The sequence below is a fragment of the Nerophis lumbriciformis genome, linkage group LG35, assembly GCF_033978685.3.
Source record: "Nerophis lumbriciformis linkage group LG35, RoL_Nlum_v2.1, whole genome shotgun sequence".
Lineage (NCBI taxonomy): Eukaryota > Metazoa > Chordata > Actinopteri > Syngnathiformes > Syngnathidae > Nerophis > Nerophis lumbriciformis.
In genome coordinates this window covers 22,314,248-22,335,714 of record NC_084582.2, presented here as the reverse complement: position 1 = coordinate 22,335,714, position 21,467 = coordinate 22,314,248, and the positions used below count along the sequence as shown (strand labels likewise).

General features: G+C 39.2%; 1 protein-coding gene across 2 annotated transcripts in view; it reads right to left on the bottom strand.

Annotated features, from left to right (window-relative positions):
- The window catches only part of chka (choline kinase alpha), a 76,849-nt gene that overhangs the window by 19,856 nt on the left and 35,526 nt on the right, over positions 1-21,467 (bottom strand). For both annotated transcript variants that reach the window (XM_061927902.2, XM_061927903.2), the window contains 5 exons: positions 10,310-10,423; positions 8,430-8,563; positions 680-784; positions 355-413; positions 194-281 (listed from right to left, as the gene is read on the bottom strand). In XM_061927902.2, coding sequence (XP_061783886.1) covers positions 194-281; positions 355-413; positions 680-784; positions 8,430-8,563; positions 10,310-10,423 — 500 coding nt within the window. The remainder of the gene's footprint in view (positions 1-193; positions 282-354; positions 414-679; positions 785-8,429; positions 8,564-10,309; positions 10,424-21,467) is intronic.

Sequence of the window (21,467 nt, the reverse complement as noted above, 5' to 3'; positions counted from 1 at the left end):
GTACGTTTATTTTTTTAATTTTCTATGTTTTCCAGCATTAGATTCAAAGCAATGTTGGAGATATAAATGCTGCACTGCCTAATAAGCAGAGAAATAAGAGCAATACAATACGTATTACTAATTATACACGTTACATGAATGTTTTCCCAACAACAACGAACTAACTGGTGTGGTGGGAGCGTGCAAAACATACCTATAGTTATAGCTGCTGTACTCAAAGTCAATTAGCATCAGCTTCTGTTTGTCTGATTCAGGACGGCAGTTTAGCAGCAAGATGTTTCCTGACAACAACAAATTAGTTCAATTGGAGTCACTTGAGAAAATAGACATGAATTAGTTTGCACATGTGTTTACCTTCTTGGCAGTCATTGTGGCAGAACACCACAGGAGAATTGGTGGACTCCAGCAGAGCCCTGAACAAAAGAAGAGTTTATAAGACATGTTTCAAGTTATTTTCGTATACAATGTGTAGCAGGGTTACTGAAAATCAGTGTAAAACACGACACTATACACTAGCACTGGTTCAGTAATTGCAAATTAATATTCTCATCAGTTAATTAACATCATGACTCTCTTCATGTTTCTCTCATCAGCTCCTTTTCTTAAGCTTCACTGAAACAGACACAGGTATGTTTTCTTACATAACTCCATGGTTGGAACAGTTTGTATAAGAACATACTTCAGCCAATCCATCTCATGAAGCAGGTTGTAGCTCAGCAAGCGGTTGAAGCGACGCAGTTGAGACTCTCGAGTGAAGTTGAGTCTCATGACTTGGCCTAAATACCTGATGGTAAACACAGAAGTATTGTCTGAGCACCTTATGAAATCATGTACACAGTCAGTACACGTTAGAGATTGACCAATGTTTTTCCAGGGCCGAAACGATACCAATTGTTAGTATTCAAAGAGGACGATAACCAATATTTGGAGCCCATTTTCATTTGCAGTTAGTTAAACAGCTAGACATGTTTTTTTTTAACTTTATTTTTTAGAAAACGTCGAGCAGCAGCGACATGTTTAATGTGGCGCTAATGTTGTGGTTAATTTAGCACCAGACAACATCAAGGGATTTCACAAACACGTTGATTACGCATGTCTAATGCTGAAGATCAGAGGAGCATCACTATTTGCATTTTAAAATATGGAAAATCTGGTAAAATTATGGGATTTCTCTACATCACAATAACTCGCCATTTACTCAAGTTTTATAAAATGTTTATATATTTAATACATTGTAAGGTTTCCTCGTGAGGAACTCTGAAATATTTTGAACATTTATTTAAATGTTACACATTACCTCCCTGCTTGGCACTCAGCATCAAGGGTTGGAATTGGGGGTTAAATCACCAAAATGATTCCCGGGCGTGGCACCGCTGCTGCCTACTGCTCCCCTCACCTCCCAGGGGGTGATCAAGGGGATGGGTCAAATGCAGATGACAAATTTCACCACACCTAGTGTGTGTGTGACAATCATTGGTACTTTAACTTTAACTTTATTGGGGTCGTTGAGAGAACACGTAAGCACAGTAAAAAAGGCAACATTTCTCATGCAGGACGAATGGGCTTGGGCTTGAGCAGTGGTTATCACTACAGTATATCCTTTACTATTTTTTTATTATATTAAAAATACTGGTATCATATATGTATATGTTGTGTCTGCTGATGTAGTTCAGTTGGAGTTGAACAACCAATACCGATAACAAGAGGCTGATACCAATATATGCAAAATGCCAAATACTGGCTTCGATAATCACATGTACGTATGTATGTATGTGTAATCACACATAGGGATGGGTACCGAATATTTACTTTTAGAAGTTCCAACTGTATACTGTCAATACGGTTGAGTACTGATTCATGTAAAATCTGTCAGTACCATATTTCCATACCTTTGTTGCACAAGACCCAGCACCGACTGAAATACTTGGCGGACAAACAGGCGTATTGATAGTGTACTACCTCTAGTTAATGTTGTACATTTATATGCCAACAAAGCAAGCATGCCTTATAGAAAGTGTTCAAAAGTAGCACTGCAATTTTCAAAATGCGCTTGCTTGATAATTAAAATTTTACATGGCGATTTCAGCACCTCCAAATTTCTTAATGAAAACTACAAAGACACATGTTACTATCAAACAGCTGGTGTTTTGCGGTCAGTACACATGTCAAAGAAACACCAAAAAGCTCTAAAAAGGGCATATTAAAACATATGTGAATATTTGTAGGTAACTCTTGAAAGACGTAACATAAATTATTTGTTGTGAGCACAGGTGGAACCAACTGCTAAGCGTTTCTGCCTGTCGCACTTCCGCCAGTGCCATTGGGCCAGCTGCAGGATAGTTAGTCGGGAGTCACATTTCACCCTTCGCCCTTTAATACTAGAACAACTCTGGTTGTGGAGCAGTGGCAGGGACGTCTCCCTTGATTGATTGATTGATAGAAACTTTTATTAGTAGATTGCACAGTACAGTACATATTCCGTACAATTGACCACTAAATGGTAAGACCCGAATACGTTTTTCAACTTGTTTAAGTCGAGGTCCACGTTAATCAATTCATGGTGCCACTCCCTGCAGCCACTACTAGGACCTTTCCCTCCCCCAATCCTTGTTGTTCTGCCGGAGCCATAGCCAGAAGCTTCCTTGTTCGGTTTCTTCTGCAAGGTATTTCAGGGATTTTCTTGGTTTAGGCCATCTTAAGCCCAAAGTCTTCGGGGACCGCTGGGTAGAGTTTCCAGTGTAGCCTCTACACCAGACTTCCACGAGGTAGGTGTGAGAACTTCAACTAGATTATTTGCAGGCAGCTGAAAGATCTGCACATTTCTCCCTCTTCCTCTCAAAAGCAGCCTTATTTCTCTCTTCCCACGGTTCAGCCAAGATGACAAACTTTGTGACAGAGGACCAGGGCACAATATCTGGTTGTAGAGAAGTTGTTGTAATCTCAAGGGGCTTTTGCAGGACTCGGTCATGGAGCCAGCTATATTGGCCTTGTGTTAGTGCGGTTTTACAGCCAGAAATGATGTGCTACAGGCTGGGACTATGGATACCGAAATTTCCAAAGATCGCCCTCACATTATTAACCGTATCCACTCGGCATCCATTGCACCGGTCACCCCGAACTTTGAAAGCTGCCGTGAAAAGAATTGGAGAGATCGAACAGCCCATTGCTATACCTTTCTGGTATAGCAATGCTGATACCAACCGAGGGTGTCCGAGGATGATTATCATTGCAAATGCCAATTATGATAATGAAGTCTCCAATATGGTCGTGCAGTATCGACTGCAACCTAATAAGAAGGTGCTTTTGACATTTCTAAAGACATACTCAAAACTAGACAATCGTACCGCCATGGACTTGGGTTCCATTCCTGCTCCTTCCCCTGGCCCTTCATGTTTTAATGTATTATTTCATGATTTAATTATTCATTTTATAAATGTGTGTCAGCGCTTCATGAATGTATTTTATCTGTCAAACTCCGCTATCAAAGTCATTGGGCGGGGCGAACAGGAATCTAGTCTGATTGCTTTGGAACTTTTTGAAGACATGACGGCTCAGCATGATGTACTTGTACTTTTTGGAGAGTTGGTGATATATATTTTAGACTTGTGGAGTATATGGAAGCAAGACTTGCTGATCCAGAACATGTGGCAATTAAAGTAGAGGCATTTATTTTTTATTGTTGTCTTGAGTAGGCTGACCATATTCTGAAATCCCAAAAAGAGGACACATATATGCGTGCCAAGGCGGGCAGCACGCCAAAGCCGGGACTAGGTGAACATTTGCCAATGATTTTCGAACTTGCTTTATTATAATATTTTTAATTAAATAAAGCATATTTTCTCCTCTGTTGACAGCAGTGTTGGCGCTAGGAATTTTCAAAATGGGGTCCCAGGGACCCCATCAAGTCATAAAAATGGGGTCCCACAGTAAATTTTTGGGGTCCCACTTTTTTGTAAGCGTTTTGAAAAGAAATGATAAACGTATGCATTATCTTGTTATATCTCACATTCTATATTGTGTTTTAGAAAAAGGTTGTCATAAACGTTACTTAATTCATTAAAAAAAATAATAAAAAAAGAAAATACATTTGTATACATATAAATACATTTGTATGTATTTATATATAAATAAATATATATATTTATTTATTTATATGTATACAAATACATATATGCATCTCTGAAAGCAATAATCTATAGGTTATAAATCAATATAATGATGAATGTTTATTCAGTTATAAACATTCATTCACTTTTCTTTCCTTCATGGATCTAAACTTTACCGCTGCTGGTAGTTTTTTCTATGTTTTTATTTAATAAGTTATAGGTGTATTTATTTCAGTATAAAAGTGTAAAAAGTGTTTTGCTTCAGTCATGAAATGATGATAATGGTGTGCCAGGGCATACATACATTTTATATTTAACGCTTAAATCTCTGGAGTCTACATCAACTTCAGATCTATCCCTCATTTCAAAATGTTTTTGTTTTTTTATGTTGTTTTTTTATTTGTTGGTTTTCTGCCCTTTTTTGTCAAACAAAACTATGTTTTTAATGGCAAACATACAAAATATGCAAAATCTTCCACCAAAAATATTTTTCAAAGTGAACAGGTCAATAAAATTCATAATAACATTGATTTTGATTCAATATTATGTTTTGAGCAGTTTGAAAGAAAAAAAAACAGCTTTGTTTTATTAGTCATTGCAACTTTTTCTAAATTACATTTCCCCTTTAAGCTTTTTTATTTCACTTTTGTTATGTTTTTGTTTATTTTAATAGTATTTTTAGAATGTGCCGTGGGCCCTTAAACATTAGCTGTGGGCCGCAAATGGCCTCCGGAGCACACTTTTGACACCCCTGCTATAGATATAATAAAAAATTAAATCTGATAAATCTATCCATAAATAGCAGAGCCTGGCTACGCATGCGCATTTATCATAACGCACAGTCAGCATCTCTGCTTCAGTAAACAATGACGGTGATGACGTCACTGTCAGCGATGCTAACTTGTCAGCCACTTCTCCAACAGACTCCTTTTGAACACTCCTCGCAAATTAACACTTCAAAAGGTTAAACTATTGCCCCGTTTTTTGACCTGCAAAGTATGTTTTTGGGGGCTGGTTAGCTTGAAGCTGACAGCTAACCTTTCTCCATCCTCGAACGATGTGGATCCAGCGGGAGATAAAAGTGAAGTTTCCATGGACTCACAAAGACTAAAATAACTCATTTACTGGAGTTAAAAATGTTTACTTTACACTCACCTTAGTGTTTACCATGAAGTCTTTATTTTGACAGCCCCTCGGGGTAACCTTCTCCGAGTGCAAACTGAGGCAGTAAATAAATGATAAATGATAAATGGGTTGTACTTGTATAGCGCTTTTCTACCTTCAAGGTACTCAAAGCGCTTTGACACTACTTCCACATTTACCCATTCACACACACATTCACACACTGATGGAGGGAGCTGCCATGCAAGGCGCTAACCAGCACCCATCAGGAGCAAGGGTGAAGTGTCTTGCTCAGGACACAACGGACATGACGAGGTTGGTACTAGGTGGGGATTGAACCAGGGACCCTCGGGTCACGCACGGCCACTCTTCCACTGCGCCACGCCGTCCCAGTAGTTGTCATTGGTAAAACTTTTGGCGAATCAAAATAAAAACGCAATAAACGGGGACGGAAATTTGACCCGGCAAATATAAACAAAACAAAACACTGGCAGAAAGCGATAATCGATACAATAAAAAAAAACAAGCAAACCGGATGTCTTGTCTGTCTTACCATGAATTGATTAACGTGGACCTCGACTTAAAGGCCTACTGTAACCCACTATTACCGACCACGCAGTCTGATAGTTTATACATCAATGATGAAATCTTAACATTGCAACACATGCCAATACGGCCAGGTTAGATTAGTAAAGTGCAATTTTAAATTTCCCGCGAAAAATCCTGCTGAAAACGTTTCGGTATGATGAAGTTTGCGCGTGACGTCACGGATTGTAGCGGACATTTTGGGACACCATTGTAGCCAGCTATTAAGTCGTCTGTTTTCATCGCAAAATTCCACGGTATTCTGGACATCTGTGTTGGTGAATCTTTTGCAATTTGTTTAATGAACAATGGAGACAGCAAAGAAGAAAGCTGTAGGTGGGAAGCGGTATATTAACGGCCGGCTGCAGCAACACAAACACGTAGCCGGTGTTTCATTGTTTACATTCCCGAAAGATGACAGTCAAGCTTTACCATTGGCCTGTGGAGAACTGGGACAACAGAGACTCTTACCAGGAGGACTTTGAGTTGGATACACAGACGCGGTACCGTGAGTACGCAACCAGAATGTTGCCATAAGCATTTTGTTTTAATTTGTATGTGTAACACAGTACGCAGCTGCGGCTTCCAAACATTTGATCGCTTGCCCGTACGTGCGTGCCGCTATGTGCATGTCACGTACGTAACTTTGGGGACTTTGGGGAAATATATGTGCTGTATGAACTTTGGGGAGGTGAACGGTACTTTGGGCTGTGGGATTGAGTGTGTTGTGCGGGTGTTTGATTTATATTGGCGGGTTATATGGACGGGAGGGGGGAGGTGTTTGTTATGCGGGATTCATTTGTGGCATATCAAATATAAGCCTGGTTGTGTTGTGGCTAATAGAGTATATATATGTCTTGTGTTTATTTAATGTTTTAGTCATTCCCAGCTGAATATCAGGTCCCACCCGCCTCTCACAGCATCTACCCTATCTGAATCGCTCCCACTGCCCTCTAGTCCTTCACTCTCACTTTCCTCATCCACAAATCTTTCATCCTCGCTTAAATTAATGGGGAAATCGTCACTTTCTCGGTCCGAATCGCTCTCGCTGCTGGTGGCCATGATTGTAAACAATGTGCAGATGTGAGGAGCTCCACAACCTGTGACGTCACGCTACTTCCGGTACAGACAAAGCTTTTTTATCAGCGACCAAAAGTTGCGAACTTTATCGTCGATGTTCTTTACTAAATCCTTTCAGCAAAAATATGGCAATATCGCGAAATGATCAAGTATGACACATAGAATGGACCTGCTATCCCCGTTTAAATAAGAAAATCGCATTTCAGTAGGCCTTTGGGTGTTATTTGGGTGTTACCATTTAGTGGTCAATTGTATGGAATATGTACTGTACTGTGCAATCTACTAATAAAAGTTTCAATAAATCAATCAATCAATCTTTCGCTCTCTCTGTCTCTGCCCCTCCCTCATGAATGTTGCTGCGTGAGCACACCTTCACAATTTGTTTTATTTTCAACCACTTCTTAACCCTGGACGTACATTGAAAATACACGCAACCCTAACTCAAAATGCCGGACATTTGAGGCATTTAAGAAACTCCGCCCGGACAGCCCGGACCGCCCCACAAAAGAGGACATGTCCGGGGAAAAGAGGACGTATGGTCAGTCTAGTCTTGAGTTGAATCCGCACTTTCAGTACTCCTCCGCTTCTCTGGTAAAAAGGTTCCACAGACCAGCGGAAGTGCCAGGTATCTAAACATGTTTTAGGATTCGCCCACTGAGTTTAAAGGCTGCGTTCGACTGATAAAATAAATTCATAGAGCAATGATAGACATGTTCATGAAATAAATGCTTAAAAAATTAATTAAGTCGTGAATTAATCAAAACAATTAAGAATCAGGTGTTCCCCCTAACTGGTGTTAGTTATAGTATCATATTGCACAGTTTTTTAAATCCTACTGTAAATATAGTCAGAGTATTTCATGCAGATAGAGGAGCATCAAAGTTCATCTCTCGCTTGCTGGAAAAGTTGTTTGGCCTTTTAAAGTCCAACATCAGTCATGCCGCAACACATAATATACTATTTGTAGTGCGCAACCTGGCAAGGCGTCATAAAAAAACCACACATTTTGGAACTTTCCAGGGAGAAAACTGGAGCAGGGTAGTGGACTTTGTCCGTACACAATGACAATAATTGTGCAATGTTAACATTGTAAACAGCCGCTAGACAAACTTAGTTGGTCTCAAGTGAAGTGCAAGATGACATCGACACATTTATCAGGTTGTCTCCAAGCTTACAAATAAAGGCATGGGATCAATATTGATTGGTTATCTTATGTTGTACTGTGTTGGACAATTTGCAAAATGAGAGTGCAGAATAGGAAAACAACTGAATGATTTGTCCTAAATTTAAAGCTAGCAAGACGGTTTGTAGGGAGAAGAGCAAGCTGTCGTAACATCTCGATGCATCACAGTGTCAAAAATAAACATTTTTAAGGGTATCTCAGTTACTGGCAAGGTACAATTAGTGTTAAGTGTTGCACATCTAATGTCTAATATGCAAATGTCATAAAGGTATATTTCTACCTTTTACTTTCCAAACCAAAGTCGGGCTACAGTGACCAACGTTAGCCAGTGTGGGTACAAGAACAGGACTTACTTGTCCATGGTTCCAAACAACCACGTGGGTTCCTTGTTAAACGGCATCCTCATTGCATGAAACTTGGCCATTTTTTCTGCAACCTCTGCTGAAATGTTGGGATCACTCAGCTCACAGGTGTCCAGCTTACGGCTCTGTCAACACATTTGATTCATTTATAGGCGTGAAATGATACACTTTCTTTCATATACATTGACCAGCCACAACGTTACTACCTAAATTCATATTAATTGTGGCTAAAATAAACACGGTTACACTTGTCAGTCTCTCTCAATGCTGAAAAGCATTCACACATTTGAAATAAATGGACACATTTTTTAAACATCCATATTTCCAACCATTCCAAAGTCAAAATGCTCCTTGATAATGTTAGTCATTAGCTAGCATGATAACTCTACCATAATAGCATGCTAATATTAGGTGTACACCTTAGAGCATGGGTGTCAAACTCTGGCCTGCGGGCCAAAATTGGCCGTGTAATTCCACTTGGCCCTTGAGGCGATATCAAATTAACACTAGAGCTGGCCCGCCGATTATATACAGCGGCGGTGCCGCGGTAACACCGCATTCACCGCTAATTCTCATACTTGCCAACCCTCCCGGGAGACTCCCAAATTTCAGTGCCCCACCCGAAAATCGTCACGTCCGCTTTTCACCCAGTCCAACGAATGCTGGCCCAGTCACATAATATGTGTGGCTTCTGCACGCACACACATGTGAATGCAACGCATACTTGACCAACAGCGATACAGGTTACACTGAGGGTGCCCGTATAAATAACTTTGACACTGTTAGAAATATGCGCCACACTGTGAATCCACACCAAACAAGAATGACAAACACATTTCGGGAGAACAGCCGCACCGTAACACAACATAAACACAACAAAACAAATACCCAGAATCCCGTGCAGCCCTAACTCTTCCGGGCTGCAATATACACCCCCGCTACCACCAAACCCTGCCGCCCCAACCCCGCCCACCTCAACCGACGCACGGAGGGGGTTTGGGGGGGCGGGGTTTGGTGGTAGCGGGGGTGTATATTGCAGCCCGGAAGAGTTAGCGCTGCATGGGATTCTGGGTATTTGTTTTATTCACCCACGGAACTTCAGTTATCAAAGAGTTCCGGTCGGACGGTTTTTCACAGGACACATTTCTGGAGCGGTTGTTGCACTCGCAAGCCACAGATGAGAAGAGGCTGCTCCGTTGTTAATTTAAGTACATTCTGAATGTCATTAACAGTTAGCTCCATCTTTTGACACTTCTTCCACCCCCGTCCTTGCACGCTACACCGCTACAACAAAGATGACGGGGAAAAGACACTGTCGAAGGTGAGCCACGTAAATAAGACCGCCCACAAAACGACGCATCCTGAAGCGACTGTCAGAAAGCGACTTGAAGATGATCTGTAAAACATAATCAATGCAACATTTTGACCAAAGAACCACCATTATATGTTATGTGGACCACAAGGAAGTGTTTTACATTTAGAAACAAATCATAATATGACCCCTTTAATGCGCCTTCTATCCGGTGCGCCTTTTGTATGAAAATAGACCTGAATAGACCCGCTCTTTGGTCGTGCGCCTTATAATCCGGTGTGCCCTATGGTCCGGAAAATACGGTACATACAAGCAAAAATTTCCTTCTATATCATATGTAGATATTCCTAACAATGAGCTATTGTTGCATGACTGACTAAGCGGATGTATGAATGTGTAATTTTTGCCAAAATGTCACTCACACAGCAATGCAATGATCTCACTTGGAAAAAGTAGTGAGACTTTGTCCACAATTTGGATGCAGGTTCAGATGTGGTAATTTTCACTTCACCCAACTATTTACATCCTGTAAAATGACATGTAACATGTCATAACTCACCGGTAGATATTGCTCCAGTCGTCCCTGTGGAAAAATACCGTAGAGTTTCGGTCCCAGTTCCCTCTCCGCCAAAATGGCAAACATCACACTCTCCAGCACCATGGCCTCTGCCCCCTGAAACAGATATATATATATTACATAACAGGTAAAACATTTGGAGTGTATGAAGAACACACACGGCACAAAGCACTTGTGCTGTCAAATGCAAAAGCAGAGCAAATGTTCAGAAAACTGGAAGACTAGTTTGACTCATGACTCAATTCCCCTCCATTGGGGGTCCGGCATGATTCACCAAGTCACACAGGATTTCCACTGGATGCGTAACGGCTGCTGAAAGGCGCCACCATGGAACGTCTCTGCAAGGGTTGTCCCGATACCAATAGTTTGGTACCGGTGCCAAAATGTATTTTTATACTTTTCAAATTTAAGGGGACCACAAAAAAATATTATTGGCTTTATTTTAACAGAACATCTTATGATACAATAAACGTATGTTTGTTTTTGCAATAAAATAATACTTTTGTCATAAAATAAGATAGTGAACAATCTCGACAACTACTATTTTAGTAGTAAGTAAGCAAACAAGGGCTCATAATTTGGCTGCTGACGTATGCAGTAACATATTGTGTAATTTCCCATTCTCTTGTTTTGTCAAAATTATGAGGGAAAAGCGGTAGAAAATTGATTATTAAACTTGTTCATTTACTGTTAATATCTGAAGATTTCTGTTCAAATGTAATTAGGACTCATTCCTTTGTTGTTTGGATACTTTACATCCGTTTAAGGTGATGATACTACACATTTTGGTATCAATCCAATACCAAGTAGTTTCAGGATCATACATTGGTAATAATAAAATTCTCCTATCTCCAGGGACATATTTCCAGACTTTATAAATTATGAAAAAATGATAAAGGATTTTGTGATAATAAAAATTATTGATGTAATCATTGTAGTATCGACGAGATACAGCTCTTGTACTTGGTATCCTTACAGTCAATGTCTGTGTCGATCGACCCATTTGTTTACATTGAGGAGCGCCAGCGGTGAGCTATTGTATCCTCCTACGGTGTGTAGTAAACCGTGTTTAGCTATTCCTCTTCCTGCAGGGATGATGATACTTGTAAGAAACCTACTTTATTTGATGCCATGGAGGCGAGGTTTATTGATTTAGAAGTTGCTAAAACACTGCAGACTGCGGATGGATGTTAGCCTCATGGTTAGGGATAGCTACAGCCCTAATGCTAACAGTACAATCTACTGTATGATGAGAGCCCACCTCAAAAACTGAATTTAATTTTACAGCTTTTTATCTAAAAAAAAGTAAAACGCACAAAGTATTTAATATTTAAAATACAAACTATACTCTGCTTTGAGTTATCCTATATATTAGAAACTGTTTGGAATGAACTATGCTGTCTTTAAACTGAAATGGGTTGGTAATTAGTTTTTGGGAAAAACCTAGTGGCCACAGTAATTCATAAAGTTAAGCTCATGTTGCAGTAAGTTGAATGATGCGGACATATTTGTTAGACTTTTGCCTTGGAGACTTTATATGTGTAACTATAATTATTTGATACTTTTTATATTGACAAATGTGCTGTTTTGACTGCAATATTCTTCAATTAAGGACACGTATTATTAATGTCAAACTTGGGTGCTATTTATTGTGTGCTTAGCTGTTGTGTAGGTTCTAGCCTACCATGTTTACCTTTTCTAAAAACCTTGACGAAAGTACAAGAAAAGACCAACCTTGTGTGCTTTTTGTAGGACACTTGTCCAGCTTTGCACAAATAAACACGCTGCAGGACTGCTCGTATCGAACATAGTAGCACACATTTTACATGCAAATACATATAATCACATATTTGTTTTTGCTGATATCGGACACGTTCGAACCAAAGTACTCTCCAGTTTTAGGATGGCCGCTCTGCCACCTTATATACGCTGTCCCATCAATGGAAATATTGTTTTTGTAGTTGTAGATTTATAGTAATTTCAAAATAGCGTTGCAAATTCGATTGCCAGCTTCGAGCAAAAAGCCAGCTAGGCCGTAGTTTGCCCACGTTTGGTTTCGTGTTAGTACACCCTTATAAAATCTTCTTCACTGACGTTTCATGAATAATAACTGAAGTGCTAAAGACTGAGATTAAAATAACTGGGACAATAAGTACAGTTTGGTTCTTGTTAACACATTTTAAAACAAACACTTTTATTCTCAGTATTGTTTCATCCAATATTATATTCATATTTAATATTGATGCATATTAGAAATGAAAATACTGACTTTTAAGTGTTTAAGCGGCAGCAGAGAAAGAACAAAGGGCCCAGGAGTCTTTGGCCAGCAGCCAGAGAATGTCCTCCAGTTCATGCAACAACCAGCAGGAAGCTGCCTTGCCAGGAACGACTCTGCTTTGTGACGTCCTGTTTACGATCCTTCCGACATCATCAATACTTATATTGCAACGAGAAGAAAATAAACCAGACATTTTTTGTTACCTTTCAGTTACAATTACAAATTTGTGCCATTTACACCCCAGAGAATCAAATTTTAGTTTTTTTTAAAGTGTCTTGCACGTTCATCCATCCATTTTCTACCGCTTTCTTTACCAGATTAATTTAAACCACATTATTGACTGTTCCTTCTTTCTAAAATGGGACTTTACCATGAAATATACTCATTTAACTCATTCATCAATCATTCACATACATACACACACATACTGTATATATATATTTATACATATACATACATACATATATATATATATATATATATATATATATATATATATATATATATATATATATATATATGTCTTAATAAGGTTATGCAAAAAAATAGTGCCTTGTGATTGTTCCATCTGGTTTTGACAACTGATGTTTGTAAGCACCCCCCTCAACGGGGGGTGCTTACAAACATCAGTTGTCTACCAATCTAAGGTAATACAAATACGCAAGGACATTAACACATCCGACACATATGTAGGATTAACCGAGGGAGAATTCAAAACCAGATGGAACAATCACAAGGCTTCTTTCAGGAACAAAAACCTGCGAAATACCACAGAACTCAGCAAACACATTTGGGACCTCAAAGACAATAATGTTGAATATTCAATAACATGGCAAATTCTTGCATCCAGCACACCTTACAATAGCGGTAATAAAAGATGCAACCTATGCTTGAAAGAGAAACTATTTATTATTTACCGTCCAGACCTGTCATCCCTCAACAAGCGCAGCGAAATTGTAACAACATGCCGCCATAGACGGAAACACCTCCTAGGCAACACATGAGCCAATCACCATGCCCCTAGGCCAGCCTGCACCCACCCACTCTGTGCCCTATATAAACCATGGTATGCGAATGCTCCCATTAAAATCTCCTGACGATTGAGGGTACCCCCCCTCATGAAACAGGCCTGTAGAGATGAAATAGTCTTGTGATTTTTTTTTCCCACACATACATATATATATATATATATATATATATATATATATATGTATATATTTCTTATCCCAGCTATACTTTAGTTTTCTATTCTATAAAAAAAACCCATAAAATTCACACATTCATGGTGTTTCTAAATTGTTTCTCAGTCGTTATCCTAACTCCCTCTGAAAAGTGACATGGTCCACAGAAAGTTGTATCATTCACATCTTCTGCTGGCCATGGGAAGAACAGAAACGATTTTTCTGTATATTCCATCACTTTTCAAATATGACTGGGTGTTTAATCTCAGCACAGTCCTGTTACCTTAATTATTTTTTGATGTTATCTATTTTTTCTTGCTTAGTGGCATAAATGTTATGTGGCTTAGAGACATTTTTATTTTTATGGAACTGAACAACAAAGAAATAAAAAATAATGGATCCGTAAACCAAAAAAGATATGCAAACAAATGAAAAATATTTGAAATATTAAAAAAAGTTTAAAAAAAAAAATTAAAAAAAATTTTTTTGCAAATTTTTTTGTTGTTGTTGGTAACAAATCGGGGTTTTTTGTTGCTAATCTTTTTTTTTTGGCTAATCTTTTTTTTTTTTTTTAGTTACAAAGGTTCTGAGCGATACAAATCGTTTTTTGGTTAAAAATAATGTTTTAATTACCAATCATTGGGACTCAATTTCTAAAAGGCAGGGCCTACTTTTTTTTTGCAAATTGTCTTTTGGTGGCAAAAAACTTTTCTGGTTGCAAATAATGTTTTGGTTACAAATGTTTTTTTTGGTTGCAAATACATTTTTTTGGTTACTAATAGTTTTTCAATAATGTGGGCGGGGCCTCCTCTGAAACAATACAGTATGTTATAGACCTTTTATTGGTCAGTCTCACGCAGTCTTAATCATTGGTATTCTTCTTCTAAATGTGTTGACGGCAGAGGTAGTCAGCAGTTACACTCATAAATTCAAGCCATCATGGGAGAATTAAAGAACTGTCTGTATTACTTTAACATTCATAAACAATCACTATTAGGACATTTGTTGATTGTTTGATTTAGAATAGTCCAAGTTCCGATCGAGATGCGTCGGGGGGAATCATTTTTCCTACCTGTATTTGGAACTAAAAAAAATATTTGCAACCAAAAAACATGATTTGTAAGCAAAGCATAGCAACCTAGTACAAAAATGAAAAAACGTTGCCTGAGATTGACCAGTAAACATTTTGAGTTGTACAATATGTGTATTAACACTATTTAATTTATTTAACTTAAAAAAAATTTTGAGCGAGTCCCAACATAAAAAATAGTCATCTATATCCATTAAATTTGGGGAAAAAATTGTTGTCTGTCCCTTTCAAAAAAGGTTCTCCTGTATAGCTTTTCCATAAATGGGTTTGTCAAGAACATCCAATGAAATCATTTCTTTGTGGTGGATTAGGTCCTGTTGGGGACATTTCTTTTATAAACTGTATATCAGCTGATCATTTATCTTGTTTGCTTAAAGATACTCAGTAGCACAGCACTAACATGCAGATGATTTAATGTCTTTAGTAAATAAATTAAGAGTAAGCTCTACTCCATTATGCAACACTCCATGCAGTGATGATCACAATAATACCCTCAGCATCATCATCTTGGAGTATAGAAAGTGTCAAGCAATATCAAAATGTATAAAGTAGGGATGTCCCTATCCAGGTTTTTGCACTTCCGATCCAATACCGATATTGTTTTTGCACTTCCGATCTGATACCGATACTGACCGATACCGATACTGACTGATAATGGCCTATCCGAGTATGTATTAAAGTTTAAAGTTATTTAGCCTACTTAGTTGTCAGAATCATGTTGAAAAGGGTTTTAGTACTCTTGATAACAACTAGCCAGCTGAATTAGGGGAGTTTGAATAATACACAATGGTTGGTAACAAGAAACTGACCTGTTTATTCAAGGATAAACACAAAATAGACAAAATTATACATGACAAACAGAAATGGCATCATTGAAACAAGGGCTGGGCGATATGGCCTTTTTCTAATATTGCGATATTTTAAGGCCATATTGCGATACACGATATATATCTCGATATTTTGCCTTAGCCTTGAATGAAAACTTGATGCATATAATCACAGCAGTATGATGATTCTGTGTGTTTTGATTGATTGATTGAGACTTTTATTAGCAGGTTGCACAGTGAAGTACATATTCCGTACAATTGACCACTAAATGGTAACACCCGAATAAGTTTTTCAACTTGTTTAAGTCGGGGTCGACTTAAATTGATTCATGATACAGATATATACTATCAGATATATACTATCATCATAATACGGTCATCACACAAGATAATCACATTGAATTATTTACATTATTTATAATCCAGAGTGTGGAGGGGGGCGCCGGATGTAAGTGTCAAAAAGACAGCCAAAAGAGTTTGATATGAGAATAAATCTAAAGTTAAAATATAGGGTAGAAATGCATCCATTTGCAGGAAATAGAGTCTTGATTTTCAACATTTTCTTTTAAGGCTTGCATGTCTACATTAAAACATTATTCTTCATATTGCATTAATATATGCTACTTTTAAACTTTCATGCAGAGAAGGAAATCACAACTAAAAAAAATCACGAATTTTTTCATACGGTGTTGATCTGGAAATTTTTGCCTCGGCATTTTGATGGTGTGGACGTGTGGCACCGAACGGAGATAAGCGTCTCAACAGACGTTATAATATTTGAACAATGATGACGAAAACTGTTTTCTCTGTCGTGTCGGTGTGTCGAAAATTGTTATGCGCTTATTTTTTTATTTGATTTTGTGCGTGGCATATAATTGCTATGCGCAGAGGACGTTTAAACAGTGCGCAATTGCACAAGCGCGCACCTTAGAGAGAACGTTGGTCACACGGCTGCGCTAGCATCACAGCTAACGTTAGCCATGCTGCTACCTCTCTGCTCGGGGAGGGCTTATACTTATGTGACGTATGACGTGACAGTATGTGACGTGTGTAAGAAGGTGCGCTTGCTGTCTGTGAGAAGCACAGACACAGAAAAGAGTGAGAAAAGCCTGTCGTGTAATGCCAGCAGCTAAAAGCAATTGCGTTAGAATCCACAGACCTGTGGATGTGTTGAAGGTGTGCTGGAAAATGCGGAACGGAAATTATAGGGAGCAGCAGAAAAGTGGAATGTACTATTTAAATAGGTGCGTTGGATAACACGGAGCGGAGTATTTTTTTTAACTGGATCTGGATCGGCATTTTCCCATGCCTTGCCGATACGCAGTTTTTTGCAAATATCGGCGGCCAATCCGATCCAAATATCGGATCGGGACATCCCTAGTATAAAGTTACATATTAATAGTGTCCACCTACTTGTGCCTCTGCAAACAGTATGTACGAAGAGTTGCATTTCCTGGGTCCTGTCAAGCTTCACAAACATGACTAATCAGTTTGAACCAAAATGATAAGCATTACAAACAAACTTTCATGTGGCGGGCTATCGGGGAAAGTTTAGCTTTTTATTATTCTTTTCCTGACAGCAAAGTTTTAAGTTGGTTACGGTTAGTTGGGACGGCGTGGCGCAGTGGCAGAGTGGCCGTGCGCAACCCGAGGGTCCCTGGTTCAATCCCCACCTAGTACCAACCTCGTCATGTCCGTTGTGTCCTGAGCAAGACACTTCACCCTTGCTCCTGATGGGTGCTGGTAGCGCCTTGCATGGCAGCTCCCTCCATCAGTGTGTGAATGGGTATATGTGGAAGTAGTGTCAAAGCGCTTTGAGTACCTTGAAGGTAGAAAAGCGCTATACAAGTACAACCCATTTATCATTTATTTGGTTCTTGTGGTAATGATGATTATCAAATACTTTTCTTATGCTACACAACAACACAATTATGATAATAATAGTATACTACTTTTACAACTACTTTAACCAACAGTTCTCCATGAGTATTTGACAAAAATGTCAGTCAAAATTGGGACCCGTTTTTTGTATATCACATCATTTATATTGTGTATATATTGTACAAATGTGGAACATAACAAGGAAGTCCGTTTAACTGCATATCATTCCACAAATGCAGTGTCCAAACAAAGAATCCCAGGCATTTTGGATTAAGTCTCTACTTTAAAAAATTAAATAAAGTGGGACTGCAAAGTAATCCACCCCTGGACAGAAAAGTGAGTGCTGGCACTATGCGACACAAATATTTATTTTGTAAAATACAAAACAAGAAAAGATGCAAATGACTAGTGAGTGTAGTGTAGTAAATGTAGTGTAGTAACTCTAGCGTAGTGTGGTAAGTGTAGTATAGTAAATATAGTGTGGTATGTATAGTAAGTGTAGTGTAGTAAATATAGTGTGGTAAGTGTAGTACAGTAAGTGTATTGTAGTAAATATAGTGTGACAAATATAGTGTGGTAAGTGAAGTGTAGTGAGAGTAGTGTGGTAAATGTAGTATGGTAAGTGTAATGTGGTAAGTTTAGTGTAGTAAATATAGTGTGGTAAGTGTAGTGTAGTAAGTGTAGAGTAGTAAATATGATGTGGTAAGTGTAGTGTAGTGTTACGTCAATCTTGTCCAGCCTTGTAGTGTTGCAATAGGGGCACTGTGAGCTGGTGACAGCTGCTATTGCAACCTCAATCCTTATCTGTCTGGTACTGTGTGCCAGTAACTCATATCTATCGACCTGAACCAGAACCTGAGATTCTGAATGGGACGTTGGGCAATTTTAGTCAAATGACGCAGATTAGGCCCTTGCAATACATTAAGCGTTGAGTAACACTGGCCAGTCTTTAAATGACTACATTTAGGGCAGCCGTGTCCAAAGTCAGGTATCTGTGGTCCTGTAGCTCACACCAAAAAGAAAACAAAATGTCACTAGTAACTAGCGCTCAAGGCATCCCTTCTAAAGCAAAGAGGATTTATCTGTACCAGACAAGGCCAGTGGATCAACCTTCGGTTCTCTTTCAATAAGGGGGGGGGGGGTCAGCGGTGGTTCATTTTGTAAAGGCTTTGCTTAGGGAACAGGAATGTTGGAGGTGTGAGGCTGCAACTTTATTTTGCTTGCATGCCCTTACAAGAAATCACTTAGCAACAAGAAATGATTTAGCAACTAAGTACTAACAAGCACCTCCAAAACCCTCAAATCTAAACTCCAAACATCCCAGAACAAGCTAGTCAGATTACTTCTAGACCTCCACCCCAGATCCCACCTCACTCCTACCCACTTCTCCAAAGTGGGCTGGCTCAGGGTGGAGGACAGAGTAAAACAACTTGCACTGAGCCTCGTCTATAAAATCCGCTACACCTCCCTGATACCGAAGTACATGTCAAACTACTTCCATAACGTAAATGACCGCCATAACCACAACACCAGATTCCGATCTAACAAAGGTCTTAACTCATTCTCTTTCTATGCCACATCAATGTGGAATGCGCTCCCAACAGGTATAAAAGAAAGGGCATCTCTATCCTCCTTCAAAACCGCAATAAAAGTACACCTCCAGGCAACTTCAACCCTAAACTAACACCCTCCCCGGATTGTTAATAATCAAATGTAAACAATCAAATGTAGATACTTTTCTTATGCCTTCTGATCTCTCTCTATGTCCACTACTTGCTGTACATATCCTACCAAGTCAGACCTACACTGTTTCAATATATTTGATAAAACCCAACACCAAGAATAGACATTTGAAAGGCAATTTAAAATAAATAAAGAATAGTGAACAACAGGCTGAATAAGTGTACGTTATATGACGCATAAATAACCAACTGAGAACGTGCCTGCTATGTTAACGTAACATATTATAGTAAGAGTCATTCAAATAACTATAACATATAGAACATGCTATACGTTTACCAAACAATCTGTCACTCCTAACCGCTAAATCCGATGAAATCTTATACGTCTAGTCTCTTACGTGAATGAGCTAAATAATATTATTTGATATTTTACGGTAATGTGTTAATAATTTCACACATAAGTCGCTCCTGAGTATAAGTCGCACCCCCGGCCAAACTATGAAAAAAACTGCGACTTATAGTCCGAAAAATACGGTACATACCGAAACACAACAAGCCGCTTTCTGGGTTACACACAATCATAGGACTTCTTTCTACCTTGGATTTTTTTCTAAATAGCTCAAATGTACTGGAAGAAGTGGCTGGGGAGAGGAAAGTCTGGGCTTCCCTGCTTAGGCTGCTGCCCCCGCGACCCGACCTCGGATAAGTGGAAGATGATAAATTGATGGATGGATGGATGGAGCTCAAATGTAACAAAGAGGATATAAATAGTATAAAGACATCAAAAAGGTTCTCAAAGTTCCTCCACTTTCGTCCTAGTTTCTGGCGATGTAACCGAGCTGTCATGATCAACACGACGTCCTTGTTAAAAAATATCCAAGTATGTTAACACTTACTGACCAGGCACTACGGTATTTAACTTGTATTTTTTGAAGATGTTCACTCAACTTCCCGTTTTGTTAACCATCATCTGATTTGGTGACATCACTCAGCACTGGAGCTGCAACTAACAACTATTTTGAAAGTCCATCTCGGATTATAAAGCGTATTCAGTGGTTCTTATTTAGCCATAAGCTTTTAAATTCCATCCATCTTCTTCCGCTTATCCGAGGTCGGGTCGCGGGGGCAGCAGCCTAAGCAGGGAAGCCCAGACTTCCCTCTCCCCAGCTCTTCCCGGGGGATCCCGAGGCATTCCCAGGCCAGCCGGGAGACATAGTCTTCCCAACGTGTCCTGGGTCTTCCCCGTGGCCTCCTACCGGTCGGAGGTGCCCGAAACACTTCCCTAGGGAGGCGTCCGGGTGGCATCCTGACCAGATGCCCGAACCACCTCATCTGGCTCCTCTCGATGTGGAGGAGCAGCGGCTTTACTTTGTGTTCCTCCCGGATAGCTTTTAAATTCAGCTTGACATTTGTTAAGCTGAATAAAGATAACTACTTCTAGAAAGCCATCACTTGTATCACTGATTTTATTTGGACTGCAAAAATAATACAAATAATAATCATATAATTCTAAACTCCAATACAATGCAATGTTATGGCCCTAGTGTGAATGTTGTCTGTCTGTCTGTGTTGGCCCTGCGATAAGGTGGCGATTTGTCCAGGGTGTACCCCGCCTTCTGCCCGAATGCAGCTGAGATAAGCTCCAGCACCCCCCACAACCCCAAAAGGGACAAGCGATAGAAAATGGATGGATGGTAAATGTTCCTGATTCTACAAAGCTGTACACAGACATGTATATAGACGCAGTTTAGCTGGCAGCCGTTGGTTAAAAAGATAGTTAAAGCTAGTGCTGTGTGATATTACCATATATACCGTAGTATGACATAGGGCTGGGCAATATGGACGAAAAAGTATATATCGATATATTTTTACTTAAACTTGATAATCGATATATATCTCAAAATATTGTTCGGTAAATATATACATATAAAGATATTCATTTTTGAGCGATATTCACCGAAATTGAACTGAAAGACAACTGTAGTGTAAACCAGTGTTTTTCCAACCACTATATTTAGTGTGCCGTGAGATATCGTCTGGTGTGCCGTAGGAGATTATGTAATTTCACCTAACTGGGTTAAAATATTTTATGTAAACCAGTAGTTATAATCTGCAAATAAAGTGCCGTTGTTGAGTGTCTATGCTGTCTAGAGCTCGTCTAATACTCTTCCATATCAGTAGGTGGCAGCCGGTAGATAATT